At 47.1% G+C, this 27,887-nt stretch overlaps 10 protein-coding genes across 10 annotated transcripts; 6 read left to right on the forward strand and 4 right to left on the reverse strand.

Annotated features, from left to right (window-relative positions):
- Window positions 1–376: 376 nt before the first annotated feature.
- N7447_000686 (serine/threonine-protein kinase) lies at window positions 377–2,528 on the forward strand (the record flags this gene model as incomplete). Its single annotated transcript, XM_057224962.1, has 3 exons — window positions 377–796; window positions 1,084–1,328; window positions 1,379–2,528. The coding sequence occupies 3 exons, from the start codon at window positions 377–379 to the stop codon at window positions 2,526–2,528; spliced, it is 1,815 nt and encodes a 604-aa protein (XP_057088978.1).
- A 983-nt stretch (window positions 2,529–3,511) lies between these two features.
- N7447_000687 (Major facilitator superfamily domain general substrate transporter) lies at window positions 3,512–5,395 on the reverse strand (the record flags this gene model as incomplete). The annotated part of the gene is made up of 4 exons (XM_057224963.1): window positions 3,512–4,628; window positions 4,681–4,898; window positions 4,951–5,063; window positions 5,140–5,395. The coding sequence occupies 4 exons, from the start codon at window positions 5,393–5,395 to the stop codon at window positions 3,512–3,514; spliced, it is 1,704 nt and encodes a 567-aa protein (XP_057088979.1).
- A 2,900-nt stretch (window positions 5,396–8,295) lies between these two features.
- sxa2 (putative pheromone processing carboxypeptidase (Sxa2)) lies at window positions 8,296–10,057 on the reverse strand (the record flags this gene model as incomplete). The annotated part of the gene is made up of 4 exons (XM_057224964.1): window positions 8,296–9,188; window positions 9,244–9,470; window positions 9,520–9,802; window positions 9,856–10,057. The coding sequence occupies 4 exons, from the start codon at window positions 10,055–10,057 to the stop codon at window positions 8,296–8,298; spliced, it is 1,605 nt and encodes a 534-aa protein (XP_057088980.1).
- A 2,198-nt stretch (window positions 10,058–12,255) lies between these two features.
- Window positions 12,256–13,798, forward strand: N7447_000689 (MCT family MFS transporter; the record flags this gene model as incomplete). The annotated part of the gene is made up of 2 exons (XM_057224965.1): window positions 12,256–13,568; window positions 13,633–13,798. 2 exons carry the CDS (start codon window positions 12,256–12,258, stop codon window positions 13,796–13,798), a joined length of 1,479 nt encoding a protein of 492 aa, XP_057088981.1.
- Window positions 13,799–14,717: 919 nt separating this feature from the next.
- On the forward strand, window positions 14,718–16,376 carry N7447_000690 (putative extracellular threonine rich protein; the record flags this gene model as incomplete). Its single annotated transcript, XM_057224966.1, has 2 exons — window positions 14,718–15,243; window positions 15,301–16,376. 2 exons carry the CDS (start codon window positions 14,718–14,720, stop codon window positions 16,374–16,376), a joined length of 1,602 nt encoding a protein of 533 aa, XP_057088982.1.
- Window positions 16,377–16,901: 525 nt separating this feature from the next.
- N7447_000691 (uncharacterized protein) lies at window positions 16,902–17,339 on the reverse strand (the record flags this gene model as incomplete). Its single annotated transcript, XM_057224967.1, has 1 exon — window positions 16,902–17,339. The coding sequence occupies one exon, from the start codon at window positions 17,337–17,339 to the stop codon at window positions 16,902–16,904; it is 438 nt and encodes a 145-aa protein (XP_057088983.1).
- Window positions 17,340–19,268: 1,929 nt separating this feature from the next.
- On the forward strand, window positions 19,269–20,181 carry N7447_000692 (GNAT family N-acetyltransferase; the record flags this gene model as incomplete). Its single annotated transcript, XM_057224968.1, has 3 exons — window positions 19,269–19,385; window positions 19,516–20,085; window positions 20,143–20,181. 3 exons carry the CDS (start codon window positions 19,269–19,271, stop codon window positions 20,179–20,181), a joined length of 726 nt encoding a protein of 241 aa, XP_057088984.1.
- Window positions 20,182–20,885: 704 nt separating this feature from the next.
- zrfC (putative ZIP Zinc transporter) lies at window positions 20,886–22,455 on the reverse strand (the record flags this gene model as incomplete). The annotated part of the gene is made up of 4 exons (XM_057224969.1): window positions 20,886–21,665; window positions 21,722–21,962; window positions 22,018–22,173; window positions 22,229–22,455. 4 exons carry the CDS (start codon window positions 22,453–22,455, stop codon window positions 20,886–20,888), a joined length of 1,404 nt encoding a protein of 467 aa, XP_057088985.1.
- A 673-nt stretch (window positions 22,456–23,128) lies between these two features.
- aspf2 (major allergen Asp F2) lies at window positions 23,129–24,131 on the forward strand (the record flags this gene model as incomplete). Its single annotated transcript, XM_057224970.1, has 3 exons — window positions 23,129–23,519; window positions 23,575–24,038; window positions 24,090–24,131. 3 exons carry the CDS (start codon window positions 23,129–23,131, stop codon window positions 24,129–24,131), a joined length of 897 nt encoding a protein of 298 aa, XP_057088986.1.
- A 2,501-nt stretch (window positions 24,132–26,632) lies between these two features.
- On the forward strand, window positions 26,633–27,846 carry N7447_000695 (Zn(II)2Cys6 transcription factor domain-containing protein; the record flags this gene model as incomplete). Its single annotated transcript, XM_057224971.1, has 2 exons — window positions 26,633–26,654; window positions 26,759–27,846. 2 exons carry the CDS (start codon window positions 26,633–26,635, stop codon window positions 27,844–27,846), a joined length of 1,110 nt encoding a protein of 369 aa, XP_057088987.1.
- Window positions 27,847–27,887: the final 41 nt, after the last annotated feature.

Raw genomic sequence — 27,887 nt, forward strand, 5'->3', positions numbered from 1 at the left:
GAATAATATAGATAAATTGAGCTCATTACCACAGTGGATCAGTGGCGTACCATGACGTCCCGAGAGGACCAGGATGGAGGTTGGCCTTGGCAGATGACATCGCAGGGAAAGATCTCTCATTTCGTCATAGCTCTCCCCCGCCATCATCTCCTTTCTCCCCTATTTTTCTTCTTCTTGTATCTGTCGGCTTTCCGGTCCTTCTATCTTGATTTCTCTTGTTTTGTGATTTACAATCTCCTTTAGTGGGGTAAATCCATTCTTCAACTTGTCTGAAACCCTTTCCTGAAAATCCCTTCATCCTTTTCTTCTTCTGTTTTCCATTCTTCCCCGAAACCAACCCAGAACTGTTTATGAATCACGATTCTTCTTAGACATCATGAGTACGATACAGAATATCAAGAACTTCATTCGGCATGGCAAGCAGGCCCGCCTTGTCACCCCTCATTCCGAGCCCACGACCGACGTTTCCGCCATCCATGCAGAGCCACAACGCCAACCGATAGGCCAATATTCACCTACTCTCGAGGCTTTTGGTCCTGAAGGCCGAGCCAATGCCATCCACAAACCTGACTCTCAGATCAGACAGGATCGCTCTGTCGAAATCGAACGTCTAGTGGCAGAGGAGAACTTGAACCGATCGAAGATGCCCAAATACCCCGGTCTAGAACGCTGGATCTTGGTAGAGAAGATGGGCGACGGCGCCTTCAGTAACGTCTATCGTGCCAAGGATACGACAACGGAATATGGAGAGGTGGCCATCAAGGTCGTCCGCAAATTTGAAATGAATAGCAATCAGGTAGGTTCTACCGCAAGGTGCCTTTCTTTTCCTTTTCGCCACGTTTTTTTTTCCTGGTTACATGCTTTGCAATATGTCCGTAAACATGGCCAATACGTTCTGTAGAACGATCCTCATTATCCGGCGGTCAAAAAAGTCCCCAAGGCATTGGAGGTGCGCAAACAATTCTTTCCGGACGGTCGACATGCTTCCTTGCAATGGTGACTTGATATACTACCCAATGTCACTACCTTTGTGCATGGCTGCGCATTTTGTTTCGCCATTGCTAACTCTTAGTTTTTTAACAGCGGGCAAACATCCTCAAAGAGGTTCAGATTATGCGCAACCTTGACCACCCCAACATTGTCAAATTGATCGACTTCTCCGAGTCACGGCAATATTACTATATCGTCCTCGAACTCTGCCCCGGGGGTGAATTATTCCACCAAATTGTCCGGTTGACGTACTTCAGCGAAGATCTTAGCCGTCACGTCATTCGCCAGGTTGCGGAAGCAATTGAATATCTACACGAAACATCAGGTGTCGTTCATCGGTTTGTCATCCTGTGGAAACTTGCTCTTGCGCAAACTAACAGATATATAGTGACATTAAACCAGAAAACCTCCTGTTCTATCCAACTCCTTACGTTCCCAGCAAGAATCCCAAACCTCAACCACCAGGGGACGAAGACAAAGAAGATGAGGGAGAATTCATCCCCGGCGTTGGTGCGGGTGGTATTGGCAAGATCAAGCTTGCAGACTTCGGTCTGTCTAAGGTGATTTGGGACAGCCAGACAATGACGCCTTGCGGTACTGTCGGATATACAGCCCCAGAAATCGTCAAGGATGAGCGTTACTCCAAAAGTGTGGACATGTGGGCCATGGGTTGTGTGCTCTACACACTTCTCTGTGGGTTCCCTCCGTTCTATGACGAGAGCATCCAAGTCCTTACCGAGAAGGTGGCGCGCGGCCAATACACCTTTTTGTCACCCTGGTGGGACGATATTTCCAAGTCGGCCCAGGATCTGATTTCGCATCTCCTCACCGTGGACCCTGAAAAGCGGTTCACCATCAAGGAATTCCTCGCACACCCCTGGATACAGGGTACTGATGATGAGACTACCGCCGCTGCGGACGCACCCCCTCTAGCAACACCCTACCACCAAAACCCCGAGAACGGCCCACAACAACTCGACTCCTCCAATGCCGAACACGGACCCTTCCAACCCGCCAGTGCCCGCTTCCTCGATCAACCATCTGTCACAGCAGAGCGCCGCATGGACTTCCGATCTCCAGGCGCTTTCAACCTCCGTGAAGTCTTTGATGTCGGTTATGCAGTGCACAGACAAGAAGAGGAAGGAAAACGCCGCGCGAACGCGCGCCAAACCAACCGCAGTGGCACAGCAGGATTCCAGTCGGCACTCGGTGCACTTAACGAAGATTATGACGATGAGCCCGAATACAGCCACCGTCTTGGAGGCCAGCCACCAGCCAAGGTTGCCAAGAGTCAAGGGGACATGGCCGGAATGGAAGCCAAGCTCCGTTCGACGAACCTTGGCGCCCAAAGCAGCGCTGCACAAGCACGACAACCACCCAATCAGACAAAGCCCAAACAGGGCTACGGCATGCATGACGCCACTGTCGCTAATGCTGCAAAGAACTCTATTCGCAAGCATCAGCAGCCGTTTGAACTTACTCTGAACGGCTCTACATTGCTTGAGAAGCGTGGCCGTCGTAATCAACCGGTGGCATAGACAGGATGTATTTCTTCCATCAGGGTCATGATATGATGTCTTCATAACTTCTTTGCACTTTGTTGATGAGCGATAATTTCACGGATATTTTTCTGTCTGTTTTTCTTTCATGCCCATTTTCACTTTTCCCGTTGTTTCTCAAGCTATTCGCGCGTTATCGGATCGGTCCCGGTGAGGAACCTACGAGCTACATAGTCACGATTGGAAAATGGGTGATATCGGTTTTCTTTTTCGCTTTCTCTTGAGTTATCGGGGAGCTTGCTTGGACTGGAATGGAGTTCTTACTGGTCTGTTCTGTTTCTTTTTACTGTCGTTGTCATAGGGATTGCGCCATATTTATTAAAGGTTCAATAAGCAAAATTTTCAATATTCCAAGATTGGAACCTTGGAGGGTTTCAAATATCTCATACAATATTTCTGCGTCTCCAATTGGTCTTTTTCTTTTGGTACTCATTCCCGGCCGCTGCTGGTGTATTGTGGTATGGTCTGTTGTAGCCTGTCCACTAGGCTATTTTCATTCCTAGACGTCAACATTTCATAGGCCCAAACACCCAATGCCATTCATGAAACATGTGTAGCAAATTTTACAGGTTCTTATGTTATTGAGGAACTTGCCCATATACAAAATTGAACTCTGACTCGGTAATAAGGAAAAAAAAAAAAAACTAACTTGGTATCTTGATTGGTATCTTTTATGTTCAACTTCCAATGCCACCTAGCAGTGGTCGCTGGATTATTATGATATACACAACACTCTATCCAGTCCATATACTCCCCCAGTGCTGTGAGCATGGGTCAACCCATTGGTCGAATCATTCAGATCGCAATGGCAAGGGGATGGATCCGTGATATATGGATGTGCTGTCCTTTTTTGGTCGTGTTCTCATCTTGCACTTTCCAACACAAGCAGAAGGCTGTGGAAAAGTCGACAGTATGCAAGACTGTTTTGACAAATTGAAACAAGGGATTCAACTCGTTGCTTCTTAGAGCATCTGTTTGCCCCGAGTCTCGATGGGTAGGAGGCACATAGCAACAAAGGAAGCCAGAATCAATGCGCCAGATGCATAGATGGGCGCGTTGGGGTCCGCACTGCCGGCGTAAATGGCGACAAGGGGAGCACAGAGACCAGTGATACGGTTCAAGCAGCTGGAGATACCAGTGCCAGTACCGCGGTTCGGGGCAGGGAAAGTCTCCGGGGTATAGGCGAAGAGGACACCGTACATGATGTTTTGGAAGAAGGCCTCGAGACAACTGCACAGGAGCTGGATGTCAGAGCTCGTGGATTGGGTGAAGCAGAACAGCAACACGCCGGTGATCAGGGTGGAGACGGCTAGTGTGCCCTTGCGACCAATGTACTTGAGATCAACCGTCCAGCAAGCCAGGAATGAGCCAGGGAGACCAATGATGGAGGTGATGGCGTAGTTGCGGTAGGTGACGTAGTTCGAGTTGGTCTCACCTCCAGTTTTGGAAAGGTACTGCGGCAAGAAAGCGTTGAAGAGAGGATAGCCCATGCCGATGGTGGCCCAGCAGAACCAGAGCAGGACGGTATTCCAGCCCATGCGCTTGTTGCCGAAGAGAGGCGCAATGCGCTCCATTGAGAATTTGGAGAAGAAGCGGCTCACGATTTGAGTGTAAGTGAGCCCCGCCTCCTTTTCTTGCACCTCGGTATGACCACCAATTTCGTTGAGGATCTCGTTGGTCAACCAGGTCTTAGTGCCGTTCTTGTGGGCAATTCCATGGATAGAGTTGACAGCTTCTTCCTGGCGGCCACGGGACAGCAGGTACTTGGGCGACTCATACAGGTGGAAGAAGAAGAAACGCAGGACAAACATGACAAAAGTGATGGCACCCAGAGTGAGGACCAGGTAGCGCCAGCCCATGTTGTTCTCCCTGGTGCAACCTTCATGGCTACTGCAGCTGAAGTTGGGGATGAAAGCCCACGCAAGTAGACTGCCAATTAGCTGCCCAACGGGCCACCAGACACTCAGCATGGTCAACAAGCTGCCGGAGACAGAGGGGAGGAACTCCAGGAAAAGGGCACCATCGACAGGCAGGTTACCACCCACACCAAGGCCCAAGCAAGAGAACAGAGCACATGTTCTGTATTCATGGTTAGCGAAAGATACAAAATGCGTTGTTTTCATAGACTTACCCAATCCAATTAGGGCCACCACCGGCAGCCAGACCAAAGGTACCAGCCAGGAACAGAGTGGCGTTGAAAGCAAGACGACGACCAACAATATCAGAGGCAACGCCCCAGAATGAGGCACCAATACAGAGACCCAAGAATAGAGCGCAAGTGGTGAAACGCACCTCCGTATCGGAGAGTCCAAATTCGTAAGAGATCGGGGTTAGCGTCAGGGCAACTCCCTACAGGTGGTTAGATTTGATCTGTGTGGTCTGTGTGATTGTGATTTCCTACCTGGAGCCAAAGGTTGTCTGCTGTCCAACCAAACCCACAAAGGAAGAACAGTTCCCATTGATACCGGCCCATACCGATATCCTGCAGGGCTCTGTTGATCACCTTTGACTTGCCTGCGTCGAGTTAGATCAAAATTTCAATTCCATGGAGCTTCCACGCGGGGACCAGTGCAAAAATCCAGGAACGTACGGTCATAGGCAGAGTCATGGGTAGTCGAGGAAAGATCAGCCTCGACTTCCGCACGAAGGGCTTCGAGGGTCAGATGAGTTGAGCCCTTGTGGCCGGCAGCACCGTTCTCCGAAGCAGACGAGCCGTCCAAGCTCTGGCTGGACTCCTTGTCTGCCTTTTCTGAGAGGGGGTGAGCAGGTGCGTCGGCGAGTGGGACGACAACGCTGGAGAAGTCTTGACTGTCCGTTTTGAACGGGTTAAATTTTTGGATACCCATAATGACGGTTTTATATGGCGCTTTGGAATATATTTTTCAACTGCCTGGGATTTGCTGTCTGTCGAGTATGTCGCTTTTCGCACGTTCTATTCCGTTCAATTGTCGCTAGGAATTCTGTGAAAGGTCGAGAGTGGATCTACAGATGTGGGGAGAAGCTGCAATGGGGTCATATATCGTGGATCCGGGGGCAATTCGCTGTGGGCCGAAAGTAGCGCAAGGACAATGGTCGATATATACTGCTGTCAATTGCAGATGGGCTTGTCGCTGTGGATGCTGGGGTTGTCGTCGCTGTCGATGGTGATCGTTGCTGCCAGGGCGTTGCAAGGTTGCTACTGAAGAGCTGATGTGAAGTACCTCGTGCTTGGCCTCTGAAATAGATTTCTTTTCTTTCACAAGGTGGTGACGAGTAACAGAAATGATCCAAGGGCGTAAACCAGAAATTCTGCCACAATATAAGATAGAAAAGCTAAGAGACGAAGCTCTAGCAAAATAGAAGAGAAGCTTGGGGTAGCTTTACCTAGGGCAAGGAAGTTTAGGAATTGACAGAAGAGGAAGGAGAAAAAGATAAGTGAGGGATTCTAGAGTTGTTATATACTATTGGGATATTCCCAATAGTCAATACAATGCTCCCTGTTTTTTTTTTTCTCTTTTTTTTTATTACCAAGAGTTCTCTACGAGATGCCATAATTGGCCAAGGCCGAGAAGCGGGACTAAGAAAAAGTGATCTGTAATTGAAATACTAGAAAAAGGACTGGTTCGGCTCCGGAACTGGGGTACTCGGGGTGCTTTACGGAGTACTAAATCTCAACATATTCCCTCGGTGAGTACATACAACTTGGTATTGGACTGTACCCTGGTAAAGAGCTGATATGTTTTCGGGTTTAGCCGCCTATGCTTAGCATAAACTAGTGAGCTTTCCTTGATATATAACTATCTTCCCTTTCTTATAAGCTGGTTCCATGTCAAAATTCCCATACCTGCATTACTTTTATAGAGTCAACATCTATGGCAGCAGAATCCACAGAAACGTCAGAGGTCCCATACAATCGTGGTATTACATTGAAATTTTGTTGGGTTTAGGTAATCTAAGCCGCACAGGGGATAGCTTAAAAGGGGATCGCTAAAGATCCCTGAGTGCTTTTTCGATGTTCTGAACGCCACCAAGGCAAATCCGACCACTATTTAGCCTCCGTTTACCTTCATACCTCTCTGGTTATTCCATATGCAAAACTCGGAGAGTTTTATAACTAGCCTATCAGGTGCAATATTTTGTAGAAAAATATACATCGGAAGGGGTCGAAATAATGAACAAATTTGACTCTAGACTGGAGCCGAGACCCCATTGGCCTCCACGATCCACCAGGAAAATTTTTGCAAGACCACTCCTCTCACTATACTCTCTTTTGGGGCAAAATACTGAGATCAAGAAACCACGTACTTTGCATGCTTGGTGTGCTTGAACGTCACCCCTTCTACTTTGTTCTTGCTCCTCTTTCCCGAGATATTCAACAGGGGTTTTTTCTACAATATATATATATATATTATATATAGTTATATATATGCATATATTATATAATCTCTTGCCATTGCATCAACAGCTAGCTAACTTGCAATTGTACAGAGAAAAAAAGATTTGAATTCAACGTCTGAAGGCAATCTTGGCGGAGGCGTATCGATGCCGCATTCAGGTCAGGGGAGTTCCTATTGGCCAATCACAGCTCTTCATGTAATATTGCGATTCTCGGATAAATTACGGCCACCTGCCATTTCCGGGTGAGCCCAATACGCTGGTCGGCAACTGCTCGTGTTCTCGACTTGGATTCTACATAGTGGAGAGTCTCGGCTATGTTACATCCTCATTCGGTTATTTGTATTCTTTGCGAAGTGTAAAGTCAATATCAATCCGGAAACTGGGAAGTCTAGGATAAACTCCACTGAGGCGACATCTTTTCCCTTTACTTTTTTGTATTGAACTAGCTTACGAAGTACTATGGTCTGGTCTACAAAGGAATCCCCTCTGCACTTGGCGATTCAAGAGGTGGACTTGGAGTTGATGCTTCGGTTCCAAAGCCCTCGATATATTATCTTGGCTATAACGTGGTTGTAGCAACTGTTGTCTCCGAAGATGACTCGTAAGAGAATGGGGTCAAGAGTATGTATGAATGCATCATTGTTTGTTCCTTGTAATTTGCGAGCTATGACCGGCAGTGTAATTACACTTGACTAAAACTATGAACAAATATCAAGCTCCACACTGCTGGAGCACACTAATTGTTAGCGGCTTACGATGTATACACTAGCCAAGGCGTTGTGCGCGATTTCTCCCGTTAGGACGCTGCAAGACATTACAATTGCGCTGCATAATTGCGTCATACCATGTGCAAGACTAACATATGAAGCAGATCCCAGGTCCGCCAATACTTTATTCTATCCATAATAAGGGCCTAATGGACAAGATATTAGACGATGATCACTGTCGATCCTATAGGTCCTCTCACTTTGAGCAATAACCCAAATACCACCATTCCACTTGGCAAATAGAAGGACATATATCAATCCGCCATCAACAAGATTCATCCACTCACCCGGTAAAGTATCGCCACATGGGTATATGTTAATCAAAGCGACAACCAATTCCCGGTGGCTGTGGCATCATAAATAAAGAAATAGGGAATGTTTGAACTTTTTCAATATGATTTTGAAAGGTCTACGCTATACCCCCGCGGGAACTCAAATACATGGAGATACCTACACAACGTGCATAGCCTATTTCCAAATTCCGGGGTAATGTACGGGCGACTTTTCCTATAAAATGCACACAAACATATCGATTATATTATATATACATATTGTCTTGCTATAACCTCTGCATATGTGGCGTTTCCTTTGCGAATAAGAGACTAGAGTTCCTCGGTGCGTCTGAGCAGCCACTCAAGGTGACGATAAGCCACGCGAGGCTGATACTGCGGTTGCATATGGCCAGCCTGGTAACTCTGGGCCCACATCAGGCCACGCTCATAATGCTGAACACCCATGATACCCTGGGGGCCATCGAGCTCAGAGGCACCATTCTCCGCAAAGACATCCGCGTACAAGAGATCCGCCATTTTGATATCGATGGGGGTGCTTGGCTTCTCCTGGAAGCCGAGATGGCCGTTCCAGGTCATATTCTGAATGGCGAGAAGTGTGCCGTTGGTGATGATAACCATATCAAAGTCACCGTTTGAAATGAGAACGCGGTTGGTAGCCTCAATCACCTGCGGCAAGACATGCTCGATTGGGTTCGCTGAAATGTCGCCTTCTTGCTCCGGGCCGGAGTTGCCACCGACATACACGGGGTCTGGGGAACATCCACTCCAGGCCGTCTTGGGCGCGTGCAGCGCTTTCTTGACATCTGGGCGATCGAAGTAGACAGTTGATCCAGCTGCTTGGTAGTCGAGCGACGTGGGGAAGGCTAGAACGTCCCAGAGGAGCGGGCACATCAGGTTGATCTCGTAGAGGTCGAAGCATGGGTTGATGTGGAAAACTTCATCGTAAACTAGATCAAACAAATCACAGTCGGCGTTTTCGGTGTAGTTGAAGAACATGGGCGGCTGGGCTTCGGGCGGCGGGAAAGTGAGGTACTTGTCGATGAACTCCTCGTATCCGCAGGACTTGTGCTTCTTGTCGAGCTCCGCCATGAATGATTCGTTGAAGTTGAACAGGTTCGCATTTTGCTGGACAAAGGGCACAACGGGAATTTCTTCCTGCACATAGTCGAACTGTCCAATGCACGGGTCGTATGCCAACGCACCTTGTAAATAGTCAGACTTTGCATCCCAGCGTTTTGAATATTCGTGTCAACTCACCATCTAGATCGAAATACTCCTTATCTTTTTCGTCAAGCATCGCAGCTGAGATATAAGGGACATAACGTCCAGCATAACTCTCACCAGTGACATAGATCTTAAAATTCTTGATTCCAAAAATCTTCTGGAAGTTCTTGAAGAACTTGACAAAGTCCTGTGCTGTCTCCTCTTGCGACACAGCTGTCGGTGTGCCGATAGAGTAGCCCGTTCCAACAGGCTGGTCGACCCTGCGAGATGTTAACAAGTTTTTGGGTTCGTATGCATGATAACACTCACCACAGCACGTTGGTCAGGTTAACCCAAGCATAAGGGTTCTCCACTGGAGCAAAAGTACCAGGTTGCCAGATGAACTGACCAGTCTCTTGCAAGAAACTCTCCATCGAACTGCATCCAGGACCTCCGTTGAGCCAGATGGTCACTTCATCTACAGGCTCGTTGATAGTGGGCTGGAAGATGAAAAAGAGCGCTCTGGAGCTGTTGTCCATATCGATTGGCACCAGACCAGAATACATCTCGCCGATATCAAATGGAACATCCGGCAGGGAGTCCACCAGATAATCTATGGGTCTATTAGGATTTTTGCTGTCAACAATGATATAACCCGACACTCACGCTTGGTCTCCTTGCTTAAGAAACGATAATCCTTGTGCGATTTCACATGTTTGTGGTTATTACGAGCTTCAACTGCCCGTTTAGCCTTCTCCTGTGGTGCACGAGATTTCTCTGCAAAGCGTCCGTGTTTAGCGGCAGCCGCGAGATCCGACCCCAGCGAAAGGGCCAGGAGAGCAGATGTCAGGACTGATTTGAGTAACATCCTGGATCGGTATTAATGTGCCAAAATGGGGGAGGGATGTCATTGTTATCCCCGAGGGGGGCACAGCTATATACCTATTACATATCCCCGGAAGTGCCGGTCAATGGCCCCTGATCGTGTGATTGGTAAGTGCATTTAAATTGATAAAAACCCAGGCTAAGAGATTCCAAGCGGATGATTGGAAAATGCTTAGCTTCAGGTCGGATATTGCTTCTCCTACGCCACAACCCCCTGTTCGATAGCAAGTGTCCACTGCTATCAGCTTCGGCCATCCCAGGCGGGGTCAACCTCAGGAAGGAAACCTCACCTCCAGGACTGTAAATCTTGCTTCTACTTCTTTTTTTTTTTTTTTGGTGATCTGCTCTGTGTTTGCCGATGGTGCTTTTCCGCGGTGTTGGATGATTATAGGATAATAAGATAATGTCATACATGGTTGCAATAATTCGCCGCTTCGTGCACAGCTATCACTAGGACCGGACGAGCGGCGGATTCCGGTGAGATCGACGGTTATCTGACACTTTTGGCTAATAAGCTTCGTGTATAAGAAGTGGGGACAGCTCGCAATTGGTCTGGCATGCTTCTTATCCCGGCTAAGCATCATAACCTCCACATTATCATGCGGCCCCGCTCGCTTGGTGGTAGGACGAGGATAACCGGCCTGCGGCGGTTGCAGCGGTCTGATAGGCGAGTAATCATCTTAATAACTCATAGGTAATACTCTCTACTGCTCAGCTCTCCGGCCAGACCCTCAAGTGCGAACATCATGCCCCTGACTATCTCCTTCTGTACCTAGATTCGGCATGCAGGGGAATAATGCCATCGAGATGATCACAATAGTATAAAGTCAATCGTTGTGCGGAGTACCTGAGCCTAGGTTCCCGCGGCTCTGATAGATCCCAAGCATACCAAGCTTTCCAGGTTGCTTTGCGGTCACTAGCTTGGGAATATTTGGTTGATCGACGAGATTGGCGCCTTAACAGGCTCCCTTGAGCATGAGCAAGTGTGATTGATATACTCGATGTATCTCACTTGGTTGAAATAAGATATAAAAAAAAGTCTTCTGATGTATTTCTATTTGACGTGGTCTATAACGTAAACAAAACCAAAAACCAAAAAGAATGGACTTGCAGGGAATCGAACCCTGGACCACTCCCATGCTAAGGGAGTATTATACCACTAAACCACAAGCCCAATTGGATGGAAGAGGCATCTATTTAATAATTGATGAGCCTACACAAGGATTCTTTTACTAGATTGTACTTAATCCTAAATCCTGCACGAACTACAGAATAGGACTTCCAAGGTTACATTTTAAACATTTCCTAATTTCGTAATTTCCAACCTTGCAAACCCCACAGGTTATATGAAGTTTACGTAAATTTAATAACCGGTGGCACTTGGTCAAAAAACTAAAACATGGCCACGATTATATATATCTACCCGCATCTGATTTCGTGCGATCTCAGATATAGATTATATTTTGATATTGTCCATGCATTATCTCCTCCCTCTTTCCTTTTAGAAAGTGTAGTCTCGTATCAAACACAAGCTGATCCATGGCTACATACGAGTGCTTAATGCGATGCCCAGATGTAGGCAGTAAGTATATGCGCCCGAACATGCTTCGGGTAGTCAAATTGTTCACGGAGGTCGGAAGTTCGGAAGTTCGGAATTTATCCACATTACTGAACTGCTTTCAGAGGCATAGCCGACAAATTCGTTGAATTATGTATATCCTATAAACCGATAAATATAGATGAATAAAGCAAGTACAGATTGTCATATATGATTGCTAAAAAGAACGAACTGTAAGTGACGTGTAGTTATTCTGCTCCATTGAGAACATCCAAGATAGATTTGAAATCATCTATCTAGTATAGAATAGTATGTACGTACTACGTCGCAGTATGGACAAAAGAACACCGGTCTGGACCTGCACACGATAGATCCACTTCCCTGCCCAATGATCACGAGCTACGAAATTTTCACTGCCTAATTAACTATTACGAAGTCAGTTAAACACCAATGGGAATAATTCCACCCGAAAATTCTCAGAGCCACATTTGCATATGACTCCTCCGGAAGTTTCGATTAATATGTCACTTCCCGTCAAACTTCTCCTCATTCAGATCCTCAACCTCAGCAACCTAGGAATTCCTTAATGCAAGCGGAGAATATAATAGCTCTTTCCACATAGAATGTCTACCAATGTCGGGTCTGCCAGCAGCAAGACCGACCATGCATTTGATATGAACACCCAGAGCACCACAACCCAAAGCACCACAGCCTTTGACCAGAAGACTACTGTTCACATGGACAATGAGAAATCTGACACGGAGACTGCACCAAAGCAAGAACCCAGCTCAGAGGATGTATACCGAACAGCATCTACCGTGGCACCGTCTCAAAGATCAACCAGAGGAGACCCCATTAGTCGAGTGACTACAGACGCCGAAGGGAACACCTACCCGGAGGGGGGCCTCGAAGCCTGGCTGGTAGTGCTGGGCAGCTTCCTCGGTCTATTTGGATCGTTGGGTCTGGTCAACACCATTGGTACTTTCCAAGCATATATCCAAACACATCAACTGAAGGAATACAGCTCAGGAACCAATGGGTGGATCTTTGGAATGTTTGCCTTTCTCACCTTCTTTTGTGGAGTGCAAATCGGCCCCATCTTCGACGCTCGAGGCCCACGCCTTCTCGTCTTTGCCGGTTCCGTACTTGAAATGGCCATGATCATCCTCATCGGCTTCTGTACTCAATACTGGCACTTTATGCTGGTCATCGGTGTACTGGGCGGAGTGGGAGCATCTCTCATTTTCACACCGGCGATTTCGGCGATCGGCCACTATTTCTATGAGAAACGTGGACTCGCAACTGGTATTGCTGCTACTGGTGGCTCTGCTGGAGGCATTGTTTTCCCTCTCGTTCTAGAGGCCCTCTTCCCCAAGATTGGCTGGGGCTGGGCCACTCGGGTTGTCGCGTTGATCTGCCTGATTACGCTATCAATTGCAAATCTCTTGATTAGGTCCCGACTCCCGCAGAAGCCATTCTCCAAGGAGAATGTGCTTCCTGACTTCCGGATCTTCCGAGACCCGCGATTCGTGCTTACCACCGCCAGCGTCTTCTTTATTGAGTGGGGTCTTTTTGTGCCAATTAGCTACATCTCCTCCTACGCCCTCGACCATGGGTTCTCTTCCAAGTTCTCGTACCAGATCATTGCCATCTTGAATGTCGGCTCGTTCTTTGGGCGATGGTTACCTGGCTTCTTTGCCGATTTCCTTGGTCGTTTCAACACCCTGATCGCGACAGTAGCGCTATGCGTGCTCTGCAACGCCTGCTTGTGGCTTCCTGCAGGAGATAGTCTGTCCCTGCTGATCGTTTATGCTCTTCTTTTTGGATTCTCAAGCGGCAGCAATATCAGCTTGACACCAGTCTGTGTCGGTCAACTCTGCAAAACTGAAAATTATGGCCGGTATTACGCAACTGCCTATACCATAGTGAGCTTCGGGTGAGTGTTTTTTCCCCCTTGTGATGTCACATGCGTATCCATAGCTGACATACTTTGCCACCAGCACTCTCACTGGAATCCCTATCGCAGGTGAGATCCTGGAACGCTGCAATGGATCCTACTGGGGCCTTATCACCTTTACTGTCTGCTGCTATGCGGCTGGTCTTGCATGCTGTACCGCCGTAAAGGTCATTCAAGTTGGCTGGCGTCACCCTCTCGCGATTTATTAAAATTGTGGGTTCGTATCCGGAACTCCGACGCTGGTCGATCTGGTAATCTCGACACGATTTCACGATTTCAAAATAAGCGTAGAAAAGTTTTTCCCCCTCAGCTTGCATTCTTGCATCTTCTATTCAGCGTCCATGACCGAGTCATTTGTTTTACATAGCTGCTTAATGTCTATATTTATCAAATTGTGACTATAATCTACACCAAATCGGATAATTTTTCCGACATAGTCGGTTCGGCCCTTCAGCCGTACAAATTGATTTCGCTGCTGAACTGGCAGTTAGAAATTAAACGATTTGCCGCCATGGAGGCAATATAAAAAGCATGGGTGTTGGTAACTCAGGTTCAGGTTCCCCTACAGGGCTGAACAGGGCAGAACACGTCGCATAGGATATCCGACAGGCACCGGATCTATGTAAACATCTAGTCACAATGATGCCTTTGTACCTTATCCAGCCATGGATTTCACCACTGGGAATGATTTCCAATAGGAGCAAATTCAGAACTTACCACGGGAACTAGAAAGACAACGAAAGCTTAACCAAAAAACAAACATCGAAATCACTTCTGGCCAATCCTCTCGCTGTGATGACATGGAGTGTTCATCAATCCATCACCATTGAGTTGTCTAGGCTCTCACTACATATACGACGCTATGCCCGCATCCCTCTCCTAACGTCCTTTCATCCGGGACATTGCTTTGCTTGCTCGCGTCTCGAACTCGTTTGGTCGGCATTTGCTTCGTTGCTAAACTTGCTAAACTTGCTATCTAAGGAGTCCTAAATCTAAAACTGTCTTCTACACCAGCTCCTTCATCAATTCGATAGCACCCGGAACCACCGGCGAACTTGCATTGGCCGCTGTTCTCCCCAAATCGGCCACATTTGCTCAATCGCTCTGCACATATCAGCCTTGGTCCGAATGATGTTTCCCAGAGGATGTTTGATTCTGCTGGCCTGCTCCTGGGCTCTCCTGCAGAGTGTCCTGGCTGTCCCGGATGTGGCGCTAGAGCAGCCCGGCATCGAGGATCGTCGTCGAGAAGAGCGTGACTTTGGCTTGCAGGGGCGCCACAACCATCCTGACCTTGAGAGCTCGCTGCTTTCTGTCTTGACCGAGGAGTTGGCTACAACGCATGCTCCACCACCTCAGACCACCCCGGGAGGAGATGGCGGTACCACAGTCCCTGGCGGCGGAGGTGGTACTGTCCCCGGAGGAGGTGGTGGTACTACAGTCCCTGGAGGTGGTGGTACTACAGTCCCTGGCGGTGGAGGTGGTACAGTCCCTGGCGGCGGTGGTGGTACTGTCCCCGGAGGAGGTGGTGGTACTACAGTCCCTGGAGGTGGTGGTGGTACTACAGTCCCTGGCGGTGGAGGTGGTACTGTCCCTGGCGGTGGAGGTGGTACTGTCCCCGGAGGAGGTGGTGGTACTACAGTCCCTGGCGGCGGAGGTGAGCAAACTACCTTATTTTCTGAAAGCACTCTTCTTACTCTCCCTGGTACTTAAGGCGGCACTTCACCCACTGGTGGTGGTACAACTGCTACCCCAACTGGCGGCAATGTTAGTTCTTCCCCAAGCGGGCCATCACCCAGCGGCCCCGCTTCCTCCCCCAGCGGAACCCCCCAGCCTTCGCCCCCTGAAGTAGTCACTACAACTACTAACACTGCCCAGCCTCCTCCCTCTACTAGTGAGCATCCAGGCACTAGCCCCACATCCCCCCCTGGCGGTGGTAGTGTACCCCCTTCCCCGTCTCCCAGCGTTACCACTGGAGGACCGCCGGTCTGTCCTCCTCCTTCCACATCTAAGGAAACCACCGTCGTCCCGGTGACGGTTACTTGCCCTGCCGTAGTTGTGAGCACTGCCACTACTACCGTCACTGTCACATCTGGCTCGGGACTAGGCCTGGCAACAGAGTGCTGTCCTTGCCCCACTGGAGGTGGTGGAGGCCCAGGTGGAGGAGCTGCGGGAGGAGGTGCCGGTGGAGCTGGCGGTGGTGCTGGCGGAGGCCCAGGTGGAGGAGGTGCTGGAGGTGGTGGCGGAGGTGGCGGAGTCTCCCCAAGTGGTACTGCGACAGCCCCAGGGACCACCTCTGGCACTGGCGTAGTATCCCCAAGTGGCACCGCGACAATCCCAGGGACTACCCCTGTCACTGGCGCAGTATCTCCAAGTGGTAGCAGCGTGACAGCCTCATCCACCAGAACCCAAACCAATACCTTGACCCAAACCCTGACTCAGACGCGAACATCGACGCCCCTTATACCGAGCAGCACTAGACAGCGTACTATCACCACAGGATCGCCCACAACACCAGCTACCCTCGTGACTTTGCCTACATCAACACCTCCACATGTATCCCCCTCAACCCCGGGCTCGCGTATCACTCCACGAGCAATTATTAACCCCGATGTTGTTCGCCGACAGCTATTTAGCAACACGACAGCGACAGCCCATTTCACCAACTCGACTGTTATCTCGAATGCCACAACCAGTGCAGTGAACCTCACCCATATTGTGACTGAGACTGCCACCGAGCCTGCGCCTGCTTTCCTGCCGCGCTTTCATCGTGGACGCAATCGTGTTTAGATTGCTTGGTTGAACTGGGGAAGAGTAGACTGAGATATTGGTTGGTTGTTTCTTGATAGATGTTAGACCAGTTTGGTTATCGCCGGTTTTTGCTAGTTTTTTTTGCTAGTTTGAGAGGAGTTTAATGTATTTGGTGGTAATATGATGTTGCTGATGTTTGTCGAATTGACTAGCTTGTGCGCATGGCATTGGGATTTGTTTTTTTTCTACCATTAACACAAATGCCCCCAAGCAAGCATTAGCTTTAGAGCCTCTGCTAGAAAAGTCTATTAACGTTTTAAGATACCAAGCTTACGATCATGCTACTTGTAATAAATCACAATCTACTCCCTTGAATCTATCTAGTCGACGGAGCAGGATCTGATATAACGTGTAACATAATTCTATCATTGATTTAACGTCTCTAAAAAAGCAAATTGGAATATAGAAGCAGCAGTAAAAACACTGGAACCGAAAATTCTTCGAAACTCCTGTCATAACTATAGCCCGTACTCGATTCCAGTCTCCCTACGCAGAGAGCCAAACCTATCTGTGATGGTGAGGACACCTATTCTCCTTTTCCTGCTCTTGCTCAAACCCTTCCTCGTCAGAAATCTCTTCGACATCCGGGTTCCACTGTTTAGGCTGTTGCAAAACGCTGGGGATGCAGCTGATAAGATCATCAGCAATTGCTTTGTCGGTCCCCCGGTCGTTGTGTTTGTTGAGAATCCTGATCAAGACAGGCAGCATAAGCTCAAGGTTACGGCACAACCGCTCAAACTGGGGATCACGTTCCAAGACCGCGCTTGAAATAGCAACACCCATTTCATCAGAAATTTCCTCTAATGTGGCAATGACATCGTTACGACGATGCGGTCCGTGACGAAGATAATAGATTGCATCGTGCACACATGACAAAACGAATATGCGCCGATCGTTGTAGGGATCGTCGGCTAGTATACGTTCAATATCCTGACGAGGCATCGTAAAAGCTGCAAGTCTCGCTGAGATAGGTGATTGAAGTGTGCCTTGGGACTGAGATTTATTGATGATCCTGGACAGGCAGGGTACTAGAAAACAACTGAGTTGTCGGATGATGTAAAATCCGCGTTCTCGGGGATTGCTTGCGGGCTATGTCTGTTTGAGAACTTGAGAAGGTAGTGGGAGTTATTTATGCATTTGTACAGAGGACAGTTGGCCCTGATTCAATTACCTGGCTGATGTACTTGACAAAGACAGCAACTGCAACAAAGATTTTATTTTCATTCTCCCAACGGAAAAGGAATATCGAACCTTGGCCAGGATGACTGCGGGTTATTTTTATCAAGAAAGAGAGTCTTCTTCGCCTTCACCCTACTCACAAAGACACTATTTACATTCCATCGAAAGAGAATCACGTCTATGACGGAGTCCAATAATTATGTTCTTTGGTTTTAGAAAAGAACTCGATAGAACTTTTCTTAGTTGCGCAGGAGTTGAACTACGAAAGACTGGACACAGCTCACGTTGTAACAATGTCATACCTTTATGTAGACACCTTGCTGGAAATAGTACTTAACAATTTTATCGTGTTTAAATTTGCTGGTCAAATGAATGGACTCGATGAACAAAGAGAATAATACAAAGGGTAGAGCAGGTAGAGCAGGGTAGTTGAGCCAGATTGGAAAAAAAGCAGGTGGCAGGTGACCATGTACCACCAAACAAAGGATAACAGCCAGGCAGGCTGAATAATTCACATTTGTATGAGTATTTTACCCGATGTTTTCATTGCATCTTTCCGAAGAATCCATAAATGTTGCTTGCCCGGCAAGTCCGTTGGAAAATTGACATTTTTTTATGACATTTCCGATGTGTTCCCTCAGCATTCATGACTCTTTTTATAGCTACAATATATATGATATCAGAGTAGACATTACCATGACATATCAGCTTGAACACAATCCTCGACATGTATTTTTCGTCTGATAGAAGCACATTCGCTCTGATTTTCCATGGTTTTCCCGAGTTCATGATTTTCACAGTTCGGCTGGAACAATTTTCCGCTGCTTACATGTACCTGCCGAGGAATCCCTGACAAGTACTCAAATAAACTACACACTATGAGACTTTAAACATGATCAACCATATAGTTGACTCTAATTATGACAATCTCTTATCAGTTCTACTGATAAACCTGATAACCCTGGCACGCCCCATATCAAACTGAGCCAATGACGCAACTACCTGCCTGATTGGGATTAGTTTTAGATTGGATTCTCCACATGATCCAATACGAGCCGTTCCCCGCGTTTAGCGAAAGCAAGAGATCGACAATCTTACTGATTCGAGTTGTTCGAGCACACCTAGGATGTGCTATGTACATCCTCAAATACGCAGGTAGTCGATCTGTACTAGACCGACTAGCCGCGGTTACTGCCGGGGTCACGAGGGAGCGATGGTAGGAGTGGAGGGACGCTGTGCGACATCCCCATAGCGCATATGTACTTGTTCCGGCTGGAGCTGCCTAGAAGGGCTAGCGACATGCAACCCTGGAATGTAGGCCGCGGATAAGATAAGCGTGGCTATCAACACCGAGGATCATCACCGAGCTCAGCTATATGAACCCCGTTCCTCAGAGCAAGTGACTTTCTACTCATTATTTCCTCGATTGTTGACACTCCTACAATAAACAAAGACCTCGCTTCCCCCACCTTCTCCTCCATCAACTCGTGGACCATCACCACTTCAACTCTACTTAGATGGCGGTTGTCTTTATCTCTCACTGTCCCCAACGTCTTCATTGGCATTCTTATACTATATCTCTGTGTCAAGCTATACGCAGAGCCAGTAGAAAAAGTATCCGGACGTCTAAACCAGTTCGCTAGGAAAATTGTCGCCGTCCAAGAAAAACGTAGTGACAAGCCAAGACGAACAATGTCAATCGAAATCGTCCCGCTGACTGAGACCGACATACCCGGGGCTGTAGACTGTGTGCAGAAAGCGTTTGCCGACGATCCATATTTTCGTTGGGTGTTTGATGACCCATCCAAGGTATGACATTTATTTTTTCCGCAAGTTTTGGGCCCGATGACTTGATCGTGGCTTCGAGAAAAATGCGCAAAAAAACAAAGAGTGAAGCAACGAAGTGGATATCGAACCAAGTAATAACGGGATCTAACAGTTTAACATCCAACGAAACGCAGCCTCCCTCGCTGCTCATTTCCGATATGGTATAAACTGCGACTGCCCCATCTCTGTCGCCAAGATAACTCGCGCCGCAAATGAAACCAAGAGCGATGTCGAAATACGCCTACCAGCCGGTTCTGTGGTCGGCGTTGCCTGGTGGTACTCGCCACAAAGGCCCTCCATGTCACAGACCTGGTCTGCTTGGGCACAAGACTGGCTTCTTTCCTTCCGTCAGCTAATGAACAATATCCGCTTCCTTGGTCGTGGTGGTCTGAATGTGCACCGCTATTGGATTTGGAAGCAAGTGCAGCAAACTACGCATGACGCTATCTGGCAGAACCCCCGTGGGTACTATTTTTGCAATGTTCTTTGCGTTGATTCAGAGGCGCGTGGTATGGGAGTAGGCAAGAAGCTCATGGAGAATATCATGGAGAAGGCCGATCGGGAGAACATGCCGTGCTACCTTGAGAGCTCCAAGGGATATCCAAACGTGTGTATTTATGAGAAAATGGGCTTTGAACTGGTCAAAGAGATTGAGTGCGTGGATGGAGGGGACGTTTGCAAGGTATGCTCTGTTGGCTTGAAATATTCCTTACTCAATCACTGACGCACTCCATCCCAGTTATATTGCATGATTCGCAACCCCAAGTCCAAAGAATAAGGCTGAAATTGCAACAGCCGATACCGGTCATTAACACAGATACACAGGGAGGGAAATTGAGTGACAGACCATGACTAATTGGTAGCATTTGAATCGCACGCATTTCGGTATCTGTCATCTTTGATTGCTTTAGCAGCGTGCGTAAGATGATCGAATATCGCTTTTCTCTCCCAAGTCTTCACCAAGTGAGCTTAGGTTGTTCAGAGTTGATTTCCTTTAATCGATCTCTCTCTATTTTCTTGGTTTTGGGCCGGGGAATTTTGCAGCGAGTTATAGTCTCTCTTTTATCTTTCGCTAAGCCTTCTGCGTCCCAGAAGACCTTGTTTGAGACACCCAGAGCCGAACAGGCACTGATGTGTGTTTCTTTCCTGCCTTCTGACCTCAACTCTGATTTAACACAATTCAACGCGTCCGCTATACCTTTGTTTATTTATTTCCATAAATTTAACCATTCTGAGTACATAGCACCATGAACGAGAGTACGGCTTCCGTCCGTATGCCTCTTCTGGGGATGGGCCCTGGTACACCGGAATTCAGATTTAATACGGAATACGGGGAGCAAAATCTCGCCTAGGTGAGCTGCTTATAATATCCGAAGCATCGGTTTTCGGAAACAGTCTAACTATGTACATATTCTAACTATATGCATATGAACGATAGAGTTGGAAGGAAGCAGGCCTCAGGCAGACATGCCACGCCTATAATCAAGCCCATTTCCCTAGCAGCCCCATCAACACCAGCCCACTGACCAAAGAAATACCACCAGTCAAAACTTTTGACAACTTCGCATGTAACATTTCACCTCCATCAATGACCCAGTCACGCGCCCACATATCAACGATACCAACCCACACCAGAATACCAGCAGACAGCGCGTCCAATGTTCCTAGTGCAATCAAAGTGCTCTTCGAGTTACCATTGAAGGTGTGCAGAGCACCAAGTCCAATAGCCATGCCAATAGGAGTGATCAAGGCAAATGCCATCGCCATAAGCGCCTTAGAAGGGAATATAGGTCCCTGGAGGGTGGCAATACGAGCACCGAGTGCCAACCCTTCAAAGAATTGATGAAACACAATCACCACCAGAAGCGTCTTGTAAAATGAGTCTCCAGCAACGACGAGGGTGAGACCGATCAAGATGCTATGGAAAAGTATACCCGCTTCCATGACAATGACCGAAAATTTGCTGTTGGGTCCGGTAAGATCGAATGAGCCGTGATTGTGCCCAAGACAAGCCAACGTGGGCTGCTGCTGTTGGCCCTGAGGGTGGTCATGCTCTCCCTTCTGATGTGTTTGCTGAGGTTCGGACGGTGTGCTTTCTGCGGAGTTCTTCTTGCTGTTGCGAGCAACGATAATCCTGTGGCCAATGTATTCCAACAAGAAAGCAATGAATATACCCGCCATGACCACCGCAGAGGTAGTCGCTTCGTACTCGAGTTCTCCCAAACACTCATTCGTAAACATGAGGTTTGCATGTGTGTATAGCTAAGGAAACTAGTTAGCAAGTAGTACGTACCTCCGTTACGGCCGAGGTTACTCACATGGATGAAAGCCGTGGCAAGGATGATGCCAGTTCCGAATTGTTTGATGACAGTCGACACCACCCCATTGATTGAAGCAAATGGAAGTTTCATCAGGAGAATAGGGGCAAAGACACCAATTGAACTAGTGACAAGGACAACAAACAACGTGCCAATTCTTAGAGGTATGTTGTAGTCTCTTGCTTTGATCTCACACGATGAACCACTATGTTCCTCTGATTCACCTTCACCCACGCAGTGTCTAGAATAGCCAAAGTCAATAATGCTCAGGTTTGGAAAAATTGTTAGAAGCTTACTCAACGCCAACATGGAAGTGGCAACTTTGTTTGGCTTCGCTTGAGGATTCCTCGTGGTCATGGGCATCATCTTCACTGTGACTATCTTCGGTCCCCTCGGCTTCCGTTTCTTCTTCTTGAATCAGGACATCGTTTCCATCTCCATCCATGCAATATCTTCGCATTTCGTGGGTCAGTATATTGTCATAGATATGCATGCGTGTGTACTTACGACTCGCTTCCATGGGAGTGACACCCAGTGTATTGTGCTGGTATCCCGGTTGTAGGGGTAGAGGTGGCCGAAACTAAAACTTCGTGGCCATCTCCATCAATACAGTAAATACTTGAGCCATGGCTATGACAACCAGTTATAGATGATGTTTGTGCGGATGTTGTTGCTGTGGCTGCATATACCCTGGAAATGCCTAGTGATATAAGGAAAGGTTTGGAAATGAGCATGATGAAGGTGCTCTACTCTTTTCCAAATAAGAATGACGAGATTGGGACTGGGATTGATGCGATAGATAAGCCACAAGTGAGTATTTTTTTAATGGAATACTGGGTGCAATCCTCTCTAGAAGGCCTGGTATATTAAGTAAGAGTCATACATAATGGCCTCACCCCCAAGGTTCTCAATGCCAAGTGAAAGATCTTTTCATATTTTCGCCAAGAGCAGGTCTGAACTTCAAATCCGGGTTTCCTCCGGAGAATATCGCCCACTTAGTTCTTGTTCTCTCAAGGTACTTCCCCTAAAGTGTCTTGGCGACCCTCCGCCGAGCCTTTGTCTTGGCATCAATCTGGAATTTTCTGTTCTGATTGCTGGAGGAAAAAAGACCTTTTGGCGAGAGAAGCAAAGAAGCTCTCAAGGTCCCCTCTTGGCGGATTACATCATCCGTGTAGCGGGAAATATGGAGAAGATATCCCGCTTTCTATCCTATACTGGGTGTTGCGTGGATTACAGACACAGCGAAAATGAGAACAAAAGCCACACTTGGCAAACAGTTGAGAGAAAAACTAAACCATCTTATATGGAAACGTCAAAAACTTAGTAAAAATGATATAAAAGCTGCCTCTACCATGCTTAGGAATTTGCCTTCATAGTTCCCAAGCAATTTGCCTCGATTATACAAACATGCTTTTGTTCAAGCTCATTCTCTCCTCTGCAGCAGTTGCGGCTGCTCTTCCCACCCCCGAAAGCTCTGAAGGCAATCAATCCCAGCCCTTTTCTCGGACAGGGCTTGCACCTTGGAACGCTGGCGCTGTGAATCAATTTCCCATCCATTCAAGCTGCAATGCAACCCAGCGTCGCCAGATTGAGCTCGGTCTTAACGAGACTATTGCTCTTGCTGAGCATGCTCAAAACCATATCTTGAGATGGAGAAATGAGAGCGAGATCTACAGGAAGTATTTCGGTGACCGCCCATCCATGGAAGCCATCGGTGCATTTGATATCGTAGTCAACGGCGACAAGAAAGACATTTTGTTTCGATGTGATAACCCAGACGGAAATTGTGGCATTGAAGGTAATACACCATGCTCTATATGAGGGATGATATCCTAAACATCTCAACCAAATAGGTTATGCTGGACATTGGCGAGGCGAAAATGGCACGGATGAGACAGTTATCTGCGACCTGAGCTACCAAACTCGTCGGTCTCTCTCAAGCATGTGTGGCCTTGGATATACAGTCTCAGAATCTGAGACCAACACCTTCTGGGCCGCTGATCTACTGCACCGCCTATATCATGTTCCTGCCATCGGACAGAACTGGATAGACCATTTTGCAGACGGATATGAAGAGGTCATTGACCAAGCGAAGGATAATGCGACTCTCTCAACGCATGATTCGGAAACCCTTCAGTACTTTGCACTGGAGGTATATGCTTACGACATTGCTGTGCCGGGGATTGGTTGTCCAGGCGTCCAACATAAGCATGATGAACCCCACGTTGATCAAACAACATCCGAGGCTGTGACTAGTCAACCAACTCCTACTGCAACAAATACCAATGCACCTTCAACAACTTCTGAGGTACCTCCGGTAAGTAGCTTTTTGTGTTGCACTGTGATGGCTCGAAACTGATTGGAATAGAATTGCCATACCCATGAAGGAGGCGAGCTCCACTGCACTTGACATTTTTATTTTGTTGGAACGGTGAAAAGCCCGATCAGGCAATTGAGACGCAAGTAAAGCTTTGGCAAGATGATAGGCCTGATGTGGAGGAAATTGATGGGTATTTCATAGCAGGAGAGCGACGGAAGAAGGGTCTCATTGGCCCAAGACACCAGCCTCGACATATTTAGAGATTGTACTCCGTACGGAGCAACATAATGTGATCTATATTAATGCTGGGCTTATTTTCTGCCATATGTTGTATAAAGTGACCCATTACAGTTTGTATTTAGCGCCCTAGTGGTCTTGTTTGTTCGGCATGGATCCAGGGGTAAGGCTTTTTTAGGCCTGAGTTGTCTTCCAGGAAACCTCGTTATTGCCCCTTTTATCATATCGGTTATCATTTTATTGATATAGCTTATATTTTACATGATAGGTGTTCTCATTCTGTATTCCCCCATTCTCGCTGGATGATCACCTCGATAAATGTTAAGTAAATAGGAAGTCAAGAGCTTTTGACGGTAGTGTTAGTGTTTACAGTCCTTATCCTTTCTATGCATGTCAAACGTGAAATACGTTGCTAGGTGTTTTCGAGGAAACCGTATTGTTTAACTAATTAATTAAATTGACCACTTAGTAGAAAAGGAAGGTGTTCATTAGAGGCTTATTTGTCTCCACTTGCTCTGATGTTCGTGCATTCTCTAATTGCCACCCCAGGGATGGAATCGGGCCTGGAAAATATGGCATTAAATAAGCTACGGGTGGAAATAAATTATAGCTGGAGACTTGGGGGGTGTCTAGGTATTACGAAAAATGCGTGTGATTTGGAGTGGTGACTGCTGACTACCCAAATTCAATAAAATTAATAACAACCAATCGCTTAATCAACAGCAAGTTTTCTTTTGACCCCTCATCCTTCACTTTGGGCCTTGTATTATTCGTCGACGATTTCTTACTATGTGTCTATTCTCGTTTATTCTACTGATTGTGGAAAATATCGTTGATATTGATTATGCTTTCGGTCAACTCCCAAATAACCGCTGGTTGCATGTTATTGTTCATCGTCATGTCTCCTCAAACAGTGTCTTTGCGCTTTGCCCGCGTTTTAATTTGCATTCCAAATATCAATTACCCATTTTATCTCGCGAGTGAGACCCTCACATTTCTGAGATCATATTTGATCCCAGAATCTATGGCATGGTTCCCAGTAGACCCCTCAATAGCCCACAAAGCCCATTCGGGCCCATAATGGGCCCTAAACAATATAAACATGCGTTTATCGTAGCTGTATAATTAATGCATTTTTGTCTGGTTTTTTTGGGTATTTAAACTACCATCTGAGCGATACATGAAGCTATACAGAAACCTTCTTTATAAGCTTATAAATTAACTCATAAGATGCAAAGTTGATTTTTATAAAGCTTTACTTTTTACATGGGGTACTTAGTTAACACCTAATGCTCAGTAATCCTCCTAAGTGCGAATTCGTGGTTAAGTTAGATCTTTTTAGGGTGATTTTGTATGAAATTTTGCATGAAATCTAGTATCATAATGCTCAAATCAGTATAATATCTACTGAATTCCTAGTAGTCAGGCCTCGCCCTCTGACTCGCCAACGACAAAGCCGCTATAGTCCAGGCTAGGGCAGTCCTCTTCTAGCCAGGATGTTATGAAGCGTTTGTAGTCGCCGGGTAGTAGATGGCGCAGATCTCCGGGAGTCGTGGCCATTGTGAGTCGAGGAACAAATGAATTCAAGTTAGTGTTAATCTGCGAGTTCAAAGTTCCCCGCGCGGGGGTGAAGAGGCGGGTGGGCCCGGTACTTCTTACTATAATAATATGATGAAATTGAATATACAGGTTGGTACATGCGTAAAATACAGCAATTAATCAGCTACTTTATACGTACCAAGACTATATTTGTGCACTAAATGGGCTTCTGGTGGGCTTTGATGGGCGCTCATTTGCGGGCTATTGAGAGGTCTAGTTCCCAGGCACGCTCTTGGCCGCTCACAGGAGGAACGTTCTTCGGGGAAAGCGCCGTGCATGTGGAGCGATAAGACCTCGCCCTCACCTGCATCGAGTCCCCTAAACCGGAATTGGGAACCGTGAAAGGATCCGTAGCCTTTGAGGACCTGCAAAGGTGTACATACTAATTTATAGGCAGTAAATTACCTATTTAGGATGACCTATGTACATAAAAAGTTAGACTAAGACTACTAAAAGGATACACCTTGGCGCCAAGGTGGGGTCTAAAATACGGACAAGGATAAATGCAGTCTGACGCTGAACATTCAATTAAAACAACTTCCTGTTTAGGTATAGTGAATATCCAGGTTACATACCTGCCGGGAAGTTTCTTCAGTTAAATTTTTCCAAGATCAACTTGTATTATTATGTTATCAGCCCCCAGGGTCAAGTCTCATATCTGAAAGAGGGTATATCTAGCCTGGTCTCTTGTCATTATTTCAGCCTGTTGGCCCTTGTCTGCGTACCCAGTTGAGTGCGAGTGTTCTAAAACCAGCATGGCTGAGACTGTCAGAATATGTATGTTCCGCTACCCTCTTGCATACTTATCGAATATCTAGGCACCTAGTAGGTACCTAGGTAGGTAAGGTATTGTTTGTGATACTTATTTGTGCCTGATATAGCCGCGCGAAGTAACCATGGCTGTTGGACATGTCGCCTCCGCAAAAAGAAATGCGATGAGAATCGCCCTGTGTGTTCAGCTTGCATTTCTCTCGAATTGGAGTGTCATGGATACGGCCCGAGGCCTGGATGGATGGATAATGGCGTACTGCAAAGAGATCAGGCCTCCAAATTCAAACGTCTAGTTAGTCAGGCTAAGTCGAAAAAGGGAAGGCGACAGCAACTTCTCGCCAATCAGTCACCACTGGTTTCAACAATTGGCATGAGGTCTGCAACCGCCAGGAATATATCCTCGCCAGCGGCTGTTTCGCAACATTTTTTCGATGAACAACTCGGGGCTTTTCCTCAAGACGAGTTCAATTATCCAGATAGTGGGATAGGGTCCAGTAACTCTATTGACACACTATGGACATATTGGCCTCCAAACGACCTTTCTATCATGGATGATGCTTCGTTGGATTTAGAGGGCTACAGCTCTACCTATACTACCTGTCAGAATCAACACTCGGCACCGCCTTTAGTATCGCCCATGGCTTTCGAAAACATCGTATCTGGAATGGACATTCAATCTCCAATCGATCAGAGTACCAGCTCCTCGTTGAATGAATTACAAGGTAGCGCGTCTCAGGACCATGGATATCATTTCAAGGAAACAGCTTCAGCGAATAATTACGACCACGTGGCATCATATTCTCAGATGGCAAACCCGAGTGGAGACACAGAGGATGCACTGTTTATGTACTACCTGGACGAAGTCTTTTACATCCAGTATCCGTTTTTTCATTGCCAAAAGAAACAAGGAAGAGGTTGGCTCTTTGCGATCCTTCGAAGAGTCAAGTCGACATACCATGCAGCTTTAGCTCTGAGCGAACGCCAACTTCTTTCAAGCTCCTCACCGCAAAATAGTGACATTGCTAGTAGCCTGATTCAACTACGCGCCCAAAACAGTCACTACGACAAAGCCATTCAAGAGATGCAGGTGATGATAAATGATCAAAACGCATCGAAAGGGCGTGACCTCTTGCTTGGTAGCATAGAAGTCCTCATGTCTATACTGCAGCTCTTGTTCTTTGAGGTAGGCAAGCAATGATCCAACTAGTCATAAATATGATACTAAGATCTTACACATGG

The sequence above is a fragment of the Penicillium robsamsonii genome (assembly GCF_028829455.1).
Source record: "Penicillium robsamsonii strain IBT 29466 chromosome Unknown utg000001l_segment0_segment0, whole genome shotgun sequence".
In the NCBI taxonomy this organism is placed as follows: Eukaryota; Fungi; Ascomycota; class Eurotiomycetes; order Eurotiales; family Aspergillaceae; genus Penicillium; species Penicillium robsamsonii.